We start from the raw sequence: 14,213 nt of genomic DNA, 5'->3' as shown, positions 1-14,213 counted from the left end.
GTTACTGCAATGTAGTATATGTAGTGATAAAAATGGAAAGGTCATTCTAATTTAGGGAAAACATCAGAAAAGAGTTAAGCTTATGTTTGAGTTAAATCTTAAAAATATTGTATTAGCCAGATGGACAACAGAAAGGGAGTAAATGCAAATAATGTACACACACACACGTGTATATATATATACACATATGCATTCTTACACTTAAGCAGAATACTTCTGGATAGAGTGCTATGAAGATAAAGCAATAAGATATTTAAACGCCAATGTCAAACCAAAACAATATAAATCCAAATAAATGAAATCGAAGTTATAATTAATTCTTCTAACATTCACCTAATATAATTTTGCATTCTATGCTAGCTGAAAATTACTTTAAGTTCTGGTTATGTCTACAAACGTTTCTCCAAAAAAATTTCTACAAAAATTTTTTTAAATGATACACACTTAAAATCCTTTTTGATGTCTTAATTAAGAAACAAACTGCCTTGTAAAGGCAAAGACTTTATGTCTTCACTGTTTAAATTTTTAAGTCATCCTATACTGTAGTTCCAAAGTTCGACATAAAAATACCCTAACACAATAAATATGGTCTATTTTCAAGAAGTTGTATTTTGCTAAGAGCTAAATGTTTTTATACCGCTTTCAGGAGGTAGATCTCCTCTGCTGCAAATTCTTACCAAACTTTTCACTTAGGAACACAACATACCACATAGAGACAAGAGAAAAATGTGGTCTTTTTACCTCATGAAGTGTGAGATGTTTCCCATCTTTTCTCTTCGAGTCAAACCTGCCATATATTGCACTATATTTTCGAATTTCTTCCTCTTTGTGTGGATCATCATCACTCATTTCAAAGATGTGACCGATCATTTTGGCCAACTTCTTGTTGGTTTTTAGCAGCTCTTTCACTTCATTCAAGTCACTTTTGGGCAGCGTAGAGGCCATTCGCTCCACACACTCAGCTACAGAGAGCGCGGCGGCAGCATCCAGTGCCTCACTGCTTTCTTTGGGGGATGCTGGAGAGCCGAGGTCTGCTGGGGAGAGGCTGTGCTCACTCTCGGTGGCATGGTGGCCTTGCCAGAGTCTGGACTCACCAACACCCTGCAGTGCTAAGCTCCCCGTATCTGATTTCCCCTGTCCCAAGCTCTGCACACAAGTGATGGCAGCACACTTGGGGACTTTTACATGAGGTTCCCGTGCATTACTATTCCTTTCATAACTGTTACAGGATATTCCCAGCCATGTTGGTGATCCCTCTGGTAACTTATAGATGGGTATGCTGCTAACAGGCAGGGAAGTCAGAGGCTGATTAAAAAGGCCAGGGTTTGTAACCCAGTCTCTCAAAGCCTTCTGTAGCCTTCTAACATGAAGGGGCTTGCTAGCCATGCCCACAAGGGCCATGATTTCCAAGAATTCCTCTTCTCCAGCTTCACAGAGTTGCTGGACATCATCACCACCTTGTTGGATAAAGGCATCAAAATAAGAAAGCAGATTGGCTTTTTGTAATATTCTATACAGCTGCAACTCCCCCAGGGTCCTGGGTAAGGCCGCAGCCATTACTGTGAATGTGCTTAACCTGCAAAAAGAAGAAAGGAAATACTCATCACACTTGCTTCAAACATAATACTAGTATTTTAAGACGGTACAGAATTTAAGAATGCAGTATTGGCCCTGACCAGTGTGGCTTAGTTGGTTAAGCATCATTCCTCAAAGCAAGAGATCGCTGGTTGATTCCCAGTCAGGGCACATGCCTGGGTTGCAGTTCAGTCCCCGGTGGGGACGTGTGCAAGAGGCAACCCATCGATGTTTCTCTCTCACATTAACGTTTCTCTCCCTCTCTTTCTCCCTCCCTTCCCCTCTCTCTAAAAACAATAAATAAAATCTTTAAAATAAAAAAGAATGCAGTATGGGAAGAACAGAAACAAAAAGCATTTGCATAGCAACTGACTATTAAGGAACCATGCATGCTCTCTGTACATAAGTTATCTCATTTTTCTCTCCTAACAACCCTAATGGTCAGTATAATTGCTTCCATTTTAAAGAGAAAAATATAAAGACTCCAAGAAAATAAGTAATTTGCCTGCTAACATCTCACAACTGGTTAAGCAGAAGTCTAGGAACTCAAACCAAGGCTCACAGGGCTTTATATCCCATGTTTTTGACTATTCACTTTGCTGCTTCCATGGTGTGGACACAGAGATGAAGTGAGGGATAATCAAATTCAGAAGTAGGTAAGAAGTATATTATTCCACCATTCTCTGAATACTTATTTTGTGCCAGACAATAGGATAAACACTTTATAATACATCATGACTAATCCTCACCACAGCCCTGCAAGATAGGTATAGTTACTCCCATTTTTAAAGAAAAAATAGCAACATTCGTCTGGAAGGCAGAGGAAGATAGCTTTCAGTATGAACTGGAGATGAGAAGATAGAAGGTAGTATATTAGGAAACAAGAGAAAGAAGCAGGAAAAATTCAAACAAATAAATGACAAGACTTGGCCATCATTTAGGTATAAGTGATGAAGGAGAGTAAATGATTGCACTTTCTATGTCCCATGAAGAAAAAAGTAATAGATGACTACAGTAGTCCCTCTCTATATCGCAGTTTACTTATCGCGGCCTCACTGTATCACAGGATTTTTAAAAATATTATATTTAATTATTTATCGCGGATTTTTCTCTACATTGCGGGATTTTGCGGTACTGTATACGTATGTTGTTAAAATTACGTAGGTTTAAGAGTGTAGGATATGTTTAAGAACATTAAGTAGTGTTTATAAAAGCATGGAAAAGGTTAATAAGAGAGCGGGAAAGGTTAATAAGGGACTGGGAACGGTTTATAAGCGTGTGGGAAGGATTCATAAAGCCTTAAAATATATACAAATACTAAAATAAAGGTAAGGTTCCTACTTCGCGGATTTTCACCTATCGCGGGGTGTCTAGAATGCAATACACGCGATAAGTGAGGGAATACATGTTTGAGAGGCTAGAACTGTGACAGGCATTAGGGATATAGAAAAAATCAGGATGATGGGAGTCCCTTTCAAACACATCGCACTTTATGGCACAGAACTGGAGTCCAAGTGTGTGTAAGGGTTAGGGTTAGAGATACAAGAAGCAAAAGAAAGCCTAACATACAGCCACAGAAGAAACAAGTTTTAGAGCCCAAGCAAGACAGAGAAGCCTGCCTTTAAAGAGAAAGAACAAGACCCAGCAAAGTATGTCTTGACCTCTTAGCAGCCTTTAAAAGTTACTCACAGTTGCCTGGAGACCTCCCACATACAAGGAGCTGGCTAAATACTTCCATTTAAGAGAAACAAACATGTAGTAATGCACCCTCTTAGGATGAAAAGGATCCTGTAGCCCTCTATGGAGAAAATTACAGGAAACCGAAAGAATACATACATCAGAGGAAGATGGAAGCTCCACTTTCAATTCAAAATAATATGGAACAATCATTAACTGGGAGATAAGGCAAGCAGAGAAATACTAGGAACATCCCTGAAGGCCAGGAGACAAAATCTGGGACTTTTGCTTTATGCCATCAATCAGAATACTACACAAAATTCTAGTCCTGGTCACCCCATCCAAGGAGAATGCATTTCCCTACCACCGTAAGGACTGATTCCTGGGAAGCCCCATCTCCTGGAATCTGTGTGTTATCCACATTCTGCTTTGATTAACTAGTGACCCCTCAAATTTAAAGGCTTTTTATTTTACAAGAGTATTGCCAGGTGAACTGATGACTTTCCAAGAGACAAAAAATAAATTGAATTGGGACCCAGCAGATTCTATGAACATCCAGGAAATCACTTTGGGTGTTTTTGAAACAATACAGTTTTCCAGGTTTCTGAGCTACATCTCATGAGGCTCCCATAATTTGGCAAATATGGCAAACTACAACAGAAGATCCCTATTTAGTATACCCTCTGGGCACTGCAAACTCCTGTATGTTCAGTGAGCAGGTTCTTTAAGTCCACCTTCATGTTCTGTCACCTCAGTCCTCTGGACAAAAACATTCTTGTATCTTCTAAATCACTCACAGGATGATCTGCTTGTACTCCCACTGGAGGGGAGACTCTCCAGTGAGAGAGTCTATCACCCAGCTGGAAATTAACCCACAAAACACAGCTCTCCAGAGTTACAGACCCAAGTTAAATTGTTTTTCACCATTATACCAAAGAGAAAGGCTTCCAGAAAGTGTCTTAAGGTAGAAGAAAAGAAACTTACTTTCCCATCACACACCTAATGCAATAGCCCCACAGGCTGTCAACTCAAAAGCATACATAAATAAGAAAATACATATGCACACCTATGAGCGTGCACACACATACAAAATCTTTTTTATTAGAGGACTGTAACTATGCAAGGTTTATGCTATCAATTATGCATCATATGTACTCCCCCAAATTATGAACACAGGAAATACTACATGAGAAAATCTAGATGAATAGAATTTTTTAATCTTTTTATGAGCAATAAGAAAAAATGTTAGACAAATTTAAAAGAGAAAGAAAGAAAGAAACTTAAAAGGAAAACTAAAGACCCAAATTTTGGTTTTATTTTTCTGAGATAAGGCAATGATTTTATAAAATACTCACTTTAACTGTTTATCTTTTCTCATCTACCCAGAAATAAAGGAAACCCCCTAACTCCCAAGAGTAAAGGCTCTTGTACTGGTAAGAAAGTAGTTATGATTCTAAGCTCCATAACGACTGACAAGACCAAGTGTACATTACCAAAGTCAAGATATATAAACAGGTGAACTATTAAGAGTCCCAGGAGGCTTTCTAAAGGCCCACTATTACTGTTTTAGTTTCCCACAAAAGCATGTTGTGATTATTTAAAACCCCCACCATTTCTTATATTAATTGGACTTAATTTAAAAGAAAATTTTCATAAGATGAGATTTTCTGTTTTTACAAATTCTATTCATGCTTCAACATGAAGGTCAAATAAATCAAGAGAAAGCTTCTAGCTGCATCTCTCCAATCTGAAGTAAATATTAAAAAAATCCTAACACACTATACACAGGTAGCTATAACCGTAGCACAGTAAATCTACTTGGCTGTTCCATGATTCCTCATGTGTAACACTAAGCGTAGCATTTATCATAGTGTTTAAAGGGTCTGCTTCCTTGTCTGACTCCTCCCTCTTAAGTGATTCTCCGTGAAGAACCATCTTTCCTCTGTATTCCCGGGAATGACTCAGTAACTGGCATATTTGAATCAGTGAAAAATAAAATGAGAGGGAAAGAGAGAACATATTGTGGGGTTCAGAGGAGGCAGAGTACACCTATGGCCAGGGGTGTGGGAGAGGCTTTTTGGAAAAGGGCAGAGAGGTGTGAGGGAAGGAGGATGTCTGGCATGGGGTCAGAGAAGCAGCAGGCACATGTGAGGAACGCCAGTGTATCCGTTTGATAGGAGCACAGGGGCATGACAGGGACCAGAAACTTAGTTGGAAAGGTAGGTGTGGGTCTGGGATACCTACCTATGAAGTACAGATGAGTGAAGAGCCACACCTGTACTTTAGGAAATTAAAGTGGGCATTGCAGTGAGGGATGTACTGAAGGCGAGGAAACTGTTTTCAAAGTTGGGATAAGAAGCAGTGAAAACTAGAATTAGGCACTTTTGAGGCAGAGAAAAAAAAGGGTGGTAATGTGGCTTAAGAACATGTAGATTTAAGGAACAAAGAGCAAAACACAAAGATGGAATCCCTACTTTATTAATTCCAGAATCTGGAAGAGTAATGGTGCAACTAAAAGAAATAAGAAAGTTGGGAAAACAAATTTGGAAATCTGGAAGGGAGGAAAATGAGATAAATATACTTGCTTTTGGACTTATCAATTTTGAGATTTTGATAATCCCCAGGAGGTAGCCGACATGCTAAAATATCAGAAAAATGATCTGGGCTAATGGTTCCCTAACTTTTCATGTATGAAGATCACTTTAAATAAAAAATTGCAAATATTCATTGATAGTTTCACTTTTACTATTTGTTGATTAAGGATACATATGACAACTACTACTACGAATTTCATTACACTTTTAAATGAGTTTATATTTTATTGTCATAAAGTATTTATTAATTTATTTTTCATTTGCAAAATGGACAAGTGTGAGAGGCATCTTACTCCATAGCCAGTGCTTGATGTGCATCTGAATTTCAGAACTCTGTAGCAACTCATGGCCCCTGGCCCATGAACTACTGATCCAAGCTACATTTAGCAATTTGGAGATTAGTATGAGAGGTGATAATTGAGAGCAGATAGTATCATCAAGAGAGAAAACAGAAAGATAGTAGGAGAGAGATCTAATTTAAAACTTTGAAATTGAAATTCTGCAAAAAATTGCAAAGGGAACATAGGTGAAAAGCATTTCAAGGATTGATATCAAGGTACAAAGAGATTACAGAGGCCAGTGATAAGTAGTTACTCAAGAGTTTTGAGGGCTGTGGGGCCACACTGCAGGCTGAAGCTTGGAGCACACTGAGGCAGGATTGAAGGAACAGTTCTTTTCACTCGTGACCACTGAGGGCCTCTGTCTCCTACCCTAGGTCCCCACATCCCACCTTGGAGAATGTCATGGAAGTTTTGTTTCCCATAGCCATATTAAGTGCTTCCTTGCGGTTCAAGGACTAAGCAGGAGGTATCGTTAGGTTATAAGCTCCCTGAGGGTAGGGGCTAGGTCTCGTTCATCTTTTATCCCCATCTATTACTAGCAGAGTGTTCAATAACATCTCTATAAAGGTTGCTATTACATGAAACTCAACATTTGAGTCAGAATCTGATCAGCATATTCCAAAAGGGATGCCTTTTATTGATGTTCCAGTGCATTACCAATTTAATAACAGCACTTTACCTACAATGCTCTTCATTCTTTCATGCTCAATATTTTCTTTCTTATAAGGCTATGTGGTGAGTTCCTATAACATAGATATTTTTCTAAGAGATCAAAGGATGCTCTCCCAAATATAAGGTGAAGTTAATTTTAGTCATGAGATCCTAATTTATAGGATCTACAAATTAAAATGTAGCTTAAGCTATCCTCGAATAACAAACATCAATATTAGAAATGATCGTTATGGTCAAAATGGACTCATAATCATTACTCTTAAATTCTCCTCTCCATGTTGTAGGAAATATATATATATACACATATATATCTGCCCTGGCTGGTTTAGCTCAGTGGATTGAGCGTCGTCCTGTGAGCGAAGTGTCGCTGGTTCGATCTTCCAGTCAGGGCACATCAGAGAAGGAAAACTCTGACTCCAAAAAACCTCCGCTGCCTTGCGGCATACCTCTTCAGGGGAAAGGCTAAGGGAGTAAACCCCGACAGAAAATCCGGAGCCGGAGTCCCTAAGGCGGTTTGACTTTGTAGTCAACACCGGCAACTCCTGCGGCGCACCTGAAGCCAAGCTGTATTGACTCCGTCTTTCCCTTGGACCCTTCAGCTGCGAAGAGAGGGGGGGTCTACTGCATGGGCAACAGCAGACCCTCCATATTACCCTGCCCAGGCTCTGTAGCTTCAGCGTCATCACAAGATGTCGATTCAACACGGGAGGAGACAGATACCGTGTCACTCCTGAGTCGGACTGCACAACCATTCTCGGCGGTGCAGATAGACTCTTTAAGAAGCTACACCATCGTCTCTCGAGACGGACGGCTGCCGACGACGACACATATATATATAGATATTTCATACATCTATACACACTCACATACATACATATATAGCATGTGTATACACACACTTTATGAAATCTATGGCATTCCAAAGAGACACTCTTCCAGGAGTAGGGAAAAACCTGGGGCAAGAATCCCAGTAAAGTCTGGCTTACTGATAATACAAAGAACTATAAATTCCTTCCTCCCAACACAGCTTGAATTTTTTTTTTTTTTTTTTTAATTATCTAGTTAACAGCAACCTCTTACACTTACAAAAAATGTGAAAAAACTTGGGAAGAGTTAGCTTATGAGTCATTTACATATTAAGGTGAATTAGTTCCACCAGATTGTTTTCCTCTTCACATCTAGATGAGATCCGGTGCACACTAATGGAATGAAAAGACAGAGATGGGAAACGGCAAGGAAGGAAACAAGAAATCTGAGGGCAATGACTACATTTAAAGCCTCTAAAGCACCACCAAGTTTGGAAGAGGGTACCTTGAAGGCCTTGGGAGAAGGGTGTAACAGGTACACTTGAAGGCTGAAATGGAAAAGGTTTATAAAAAGAATTTGACTTAGGGAAGGATGAGCCTTAAGCCTAGGAAATGAATTCTTACTTCTGTCCTATCTTAAGCTAAAATAATTAAATGTAGTTTAGTCAAATCATGGATTACTTAAGATTAAAGGTTTGGAACTTTGTTTCAAGTACCAAACGGGTTACCCAGGGGCATTTATTAGTAAGCATTCAGCGATATATCTTAAATTAAGATATTTTTGGACCTTATTAGCCCTGGCCGGGTTGCTCAGTGTTAGAATGTTGTCCTGACAGGCCAAGGTTGTGGGTTCAATCCAGGACACATACAAGAATCTACCAATAAATGCATAAATAAATGAAATAACAAACCAATCTCTCTCTCTCTATCCCCTCTTTCCTTTCTTTCTAAAATCAATCAATAAACATCATCTTAAAAAGATATTTTGGATCTTATTACTGTCAGAGCTATGAATTAAACATTAGTTTCTAATGAATTAATGGTAATTTTTTCCTCTATTAATGATTCTTTTCTGAATTCTGAATGATGCTAGAAAAAAATTCGTACAGATTCCTTAAAATTTTAATGAAAGTGTAAGTTTAAATTTATCAAAATTAGAAAACAGTAAATCAGATTTATTGTGCAATTAAATAACAACTATACACAAACAACTATAATACCAATAAGTAAATACCAGCATCATTTAATATGGCTGCAAATTCTTCAATCAACCAACAGTCAAGTCATTTATCAAACATCACGTGCCCTCTGATCATGTGGTATGCATACAGGATATATAAACTTTATCTTTTCCAGAAATTTATTTAAAAATTATAAAATTAACATACTGTGTAAATTAATGCTCAGCCCCCTAAAGACAATGTATTGAGAAATGACAAACTACTTGAAAGCTTAATGGTTATGTTTTAGCTGTGAGAATTCTGACAAGATGAGGATTGCTATTTTTCCCCCAACATCAACTTCTCTAATTTTCCACCTGTTCCATCATTAAGTCTAGTAGAGTATATTCTATTGTACTAATTATTAAACATGTCAGATCAGAAAGGAATTTTGCATTTAATATAATATCTGTACAATTATTCATTCTACTAAAAAAGAATTAAAGAAGCAGGTAAGATAAAATCCAAAGGGGCTAGCGAACTTATACTTGAGTGGGTATTATTTATTCCTTAATTTATTTAATAAACTCCACAATGAAATGTATGTACACTAGTTGCTTATACATTAGCAAGATCTTAAACTTTTCAAAACATATAAAATGGTCATTTCCATGAAGATAACAAAATATATTATGGTTCTGTGGTATCCAGAATACAGCTTCATAATTAAATGTAATTTTTACAGAGCTTTCATTTCCAATAATGCACATGAGTAGCACAAACAAAAATAATTAGACTTATTATAATGGAATAGACGAGGCCTAAGTCTTAAGACAGAGTCTAAGTCAATAGACACAAAAACCTGATATACTTCTATTTCCATTCAACCATCTTTTGCTTTAAATATTTAAAGTTTATGCAATAAATTCTTCAAAGGTCTCCCCTGCTTTGTAATACGTGTAATTTCTTCTTTCAAAGAATCCACAGTACAAGCCTCCAAAATCCTTAATAACAAACCAATATTACCTTAAAGTAAGATTAAAAGAAAATATCTAATATTTTACTGATTCTCTAAACAAAGAGAATGAAAATCTATTAACTTTCCTATAGAGTGACGGATGTTATTTACTAGTCATAAAAAAGAAATTTTTAAATTAAGTTAGCTGAGGTTATTCAATTTTATCAATAATTCTGAAATATAAGATGTAAAGTATTTATTAAATAAAGCAAATTATTTATTAGACATATGAGCTTACTATATTTCCTTTTATCAGTTACAGTATTCCAAGGATTTTGTCATTTTAATCAGAAGGCAGAATGAAATAAAATAAAAAGCTACAATGCCTCACTGTTTTTATTACTATTGTTGATATTCACATATAACAGAAAATCACCAGAGCCAAAGAAAAGCAAATTTTTCTACTACTAAGGTGGCATATTAACTTTTGTGCAAGATGCTGAAAATATTAAAATTAAAACAAAAAAACCTTCCAATGGTTCCTTGAAATTATTTTCTTTCAAGACTTAATTTTCCAATATCTAACACCCAAACAGAAATAAAGAAGGCTGACGTTGCCAGATAACTACAAATTTTCAAGAGAACCCTTATATGCATGTCGTCAACTGTAAGGACAATATAATTTTTAAAACTTAACGGAAGAACAATATTATATATCAAATACCAAAAATGGAGGGAAAAGAATACCCTTGAACCTAAGAGCCACTTTATTGGCATTTAGATTAGATCAGATTAGATTAGGAGGAGCTTTTAAATCTGCAGAAAGACATCAGCCTCCAAGTAAACGCCATGCATCCTCTCTTCCAATATTGCTCCTTAAAACTCACACATAATTTGCTATGTTTTACATGGAGAAATTTTCAAAAAGTGAAAATCTAAGAAGGTAATTCACTGCATGCATACTTTCTCAACAAAACAGCCTAGCATTTCCTACGTGACTAATCTATTTTAAATTCCATTCCTCTATTTCTATGCAATCTAATATTACCTATTAAAACTGCCAAAATATTTTTAAGTAAGATCTGAGAATTTCCCTTTCAGCTTCTGATCTTTGCACTCCTTAAGTTTGCAAGTTTGCAGACACATCACTGGCAAACCAACTTGTAATGATAGGTTAACTCTTTCAGATAAAATTTTAAATTGACAGCTATCCCAAAATTTTGCTTCCAAGATCTCACGGAGTGAGAGATAAATATATGCAAGTCAACGATTCCTCCAGATCACCAGCTGCAAAACTTGGTCGGCGGACCCTATAAATACATATTCCTACTCAATTATCCTCTTCCTTAAGATCTTATTTAGGCGTTACTGCAAGGCTTACTGCAAGTATCCTTTCATATCTTAAGCCTTGTGAACCCTAGGGTTACAGACCATAAACATTGTATAGCACTTGCAATGTTTCTCCACGAATAAGGTTACACACCTCTGCATCCAAGGCTTGTATGTCCCACGTGTGCTTGCAAATTCCACACTCGGCCTTAGCGAGCACAATGAGTGTCTCGCTTCCCTGTACCTCGATGCCAAGTTTCTGCAAGCCACTTCCAAGCAAAACTCTCCTTCCGCTTTTAAAAAGAAAACTACATTTGGAGACAGGATACCCGGGACGAAAATTAAAAGACTGCAAGTATAACACTTTTATAAAGTACACAAAACAACAAAAAGATTCTGCTCCAGGGGAAGGTAGGCGCGCGCACCTACCACGCAACCCCACAACTGCTCCACGCTACGACCCCAGCTGGGTTAGAATGGACTCGGCACCCCGGGCTTTCTCGGAGAGGGACCTCACAAGTCAAGCCCTCTGCCTTGCCAGGCGTCTTCTCGCTGCCCTGTGCACCGAATTTCTCCGGGAATCGCCCACACAAGCCTGCTAACGCCCTCTCCTTCTGGCTGCGGCCGCGCGGGGCCCACTCCCCTGGACGTCCGCCTTGTTCGCCCCCAAGTGCCCGTCCGGCGCCTCCACCGCCCCAAGTTCGCCCGCGGCTGCACGAGCACAAACGCGTCCTGCACTAGGCAGGCAGAGAGTTGGTACGTACTCGGCCAGCGGTCTTGGCGCGCTCTCCCCCGATGGCTGCTCAGCCCCAACTCCGAAGTGACGGCCCCCACCTCTCCCTCCACAGACTGCAGCGGCGGCCGGGACGCCCCCGCGCCCATCGAGGGGGGAAGGGAAGATGGTGGGCACGCTCTCCTGCACCCCTCTCCCCAGTTCCGACCCGCCGCTTCTTCCCGCCCGCCAGCCCCGACGGCGCTCGCACGGTCGCAGTGGCGGCGGCGGCCGCGGCGGCAGCTCCTCCGCTCTCGGGCGTGCGGGCGGAGGCGGCAGCGCCCCCCCCCGCCTTGCCGAATCTTCCCTCCTCCGACTCCCTCTTCTCCCCTCCCCCGGCACTCTGCACCGCCCCCTCCCCCGTCCGCCTCCGCCGCCTCCACCCCCCGCGCGTTGTCACATTGGGAGATTCCGCTCTTGCTACATTCGCCGCTCCGGCTCCCGCCCACGCGCGGCCGAGTGACGTAGATCCCGGCGTGGGCCGCCGCCGGGCGGGGGCGGCGGGCCGCCGCCGGGGCCGGGCACGGCCTCTTCCCGCCGCCCCCTCCGCGGAATCCGGAGGGCGGCCCATTCACACGGCAGCTGGGAGGAACCAAGTGGGCGACTGGGAGGGGGCGGCTCCCGCGAGTCGGCTCCAGGCGAAGGGAGGGTGCGGGAAGGAGGGAAACGGGGGTGGCAGGAGGGAGGGGAGGCCGCCTCGGGCCTGCTCTCCAGCTGCCGAGTGAACTGGGAAGGTTTGCAATTAAAAAAAAAAAAAAATTAATGTGTGAGGTTCCCAATATAGTATTTCAAAGAGCACGCTCGGCCAAATCCTTCTCCCCCGGGAGACAGACTTTTGAAAAATAGTGTGCTGGGCCCACTAATCTGGGCGCCGGGTTCACCGCCATCCTCGCCCCCGCAGTCTGGAGGCTGGATGGGCCAGGTGCGCCCCTTGCCCAGACGGCCCGCGGGAAGTTGGCTACGACTGGGGTGGGGGCGGCAGGTGCGCGGCGCTGGGTGGGAAACTGGCGGCTCAAAGAGAATCGCTGCCTCGCCCATCTTGCCCGCTCCCCCCACCACCACCACCAGCCTTGGCTTTGCGAGTGGGGGGGAGGGGAGTTCTCGGAACCGACAAACCCGTAGCGCTGCTTTGAAAAGTGTCTTGCTTGCTGGTAACTTAATTCCAACCTTAATCCTCCCGAAAACCTGCCTGTTATTTTACTGGTTAATATTTTCTATTTTCATGGTGAGAAATCCGAACGCGCTAGAACAGTTCTGGGGTGTGTTAAAATAGTTCCCAAGGCATGCTATACAATTTTTTTATTTTGGCTTGCGTGAACTTTTCTACCAAAGAAGGTATTAAAACACCTCCAAAAATATACTTAAACAATTGCCAAAATTTTTGGAAATTTGTTATAGAATTTATTTTTACTTTCTTTGCAAAAATGGGAAAATGAAAGAATTCCCCGAATTTTAGCACTGTGTTCTTGAAGGGTAGAGAGCATTTAGTAAATATGAAACTAGTGCAAATACAGGTAGAATCCCGTTTTAGCCTACATGTAAAAATCCAGTTTTATAGGAGGCCATGCCCACATCCTGGCTGGCCTCCCAGAGTATGCCTACTTTCCTGATGAGGATACAAGGCATCCTTTGAGATAAGAAATTCTTCATACCGCATCTTTATGTTGGTGCAATGGATGGGATGATAACATTGAAAAAAAAAGACCTTATTAAAATACTGAACCTTTTCTTTCTGTGAAAACATGTTATAGGAATGAGTGATGCCACAATGGAGTATATATTTAATATAATTAAACCTTTCTCCAATGTTAGTAAAAGGTTCTGTCTGAGGTAGTTGTGTTGAAGTTGCAAATGAATAAGCATGTTTGCTTCCTCGAATTCTTCAGCTGAAGAAACTATTACTGGAAGTTTGTTTTAGCCGAATTGTCACGATTTTGCAATTGTGGACCTTGTTCTACTAAAGAGAAAGGTAACTTAGTTTGCTATAAAATAAAAACAATATCTTGAAAAGATATAGGTCAATAAATTTTCAGGCAGTGGAATCTGCAAAATTCTTCTCTTCCAGTTCTTCTCTGGAATCCTGATGTTTTGCAAACATTGTCGGTCCTGACCAGCCAAAGAAAAATAACTTTCTTTCACAGAAATATACAATCAGTGATTCATTAGTCATGTATCAAGTAGTTTTACCTGGACTAATGGAGCCTCTCAGTAGAATTGTTTCCGGAGTTGGAAGAAATAACATTAAGTCCTCTTTCTGAATTGTCTACATCTGTCCAATACTGAACATGAGGCTGAAAAGGAAATGTGTCAAGGCAGGTATTTTTTCTTC

At 40.4% G+C, this 14,213-nt stretch overlaps 1 protein-coding gene across 2 annotated transcripts in view; it reads right to left on the bottom strand.

Annotated features, from left to right (window-relative positions):
* The window catches only part of NAB1 (NGFI-A binding protein 1), a 52,589-nt gene extending 40,437 nt beyond the window's left edge, over positions 1 to 12,152 (bottom strand). Inside the window, exons 1-2 of one of the 2 annotated variants that reach the window (XM_090281930.1) lie at positions 11,877 to 12,152; positions 742 to 1,576 (exon numbers count right to left, since the gene is read on the bottom strand). In XM_090281930.1, coding sequence (XP_090138056.1) covers positions 742 to 1,557 — 816 coding nt within the window. In that variant the 5' untranslated portion in view covers positions 1,558 to 1,576; positions 11,877 to 12,152. The remainder of the gene's footprint in view (positions 1 to 741; positions 1,577 to 11,876) is intronic. The other variant, XM_090281920.1, reaches the window with a different exon arrangement.
* Between the last annotated feature and the right edge of the window lie 2,061 nt (positions 12,153 to 14,213).

This window comes from Furipterus horrens, unplaced genomic scaffold (assembly GCF_987537825.1).
Source record: "Furipterus horrens unplaced genomic scaffold, mFurHor1.1.pri manual_scaffold_1, whole genome shotgun sequence".
Classification (NCBI taxonomy): domain Eukaryota; kingdom Metazoa; phylum Chordata; class Mammalia; order Chiroptera; family Furipteridae; genus Furipterus; species Furipterus horrens.
Note: the sequence above shows the minus strand (reverse complement) of the source record. Positions and strands in the feature narration are given on the sequence as shown.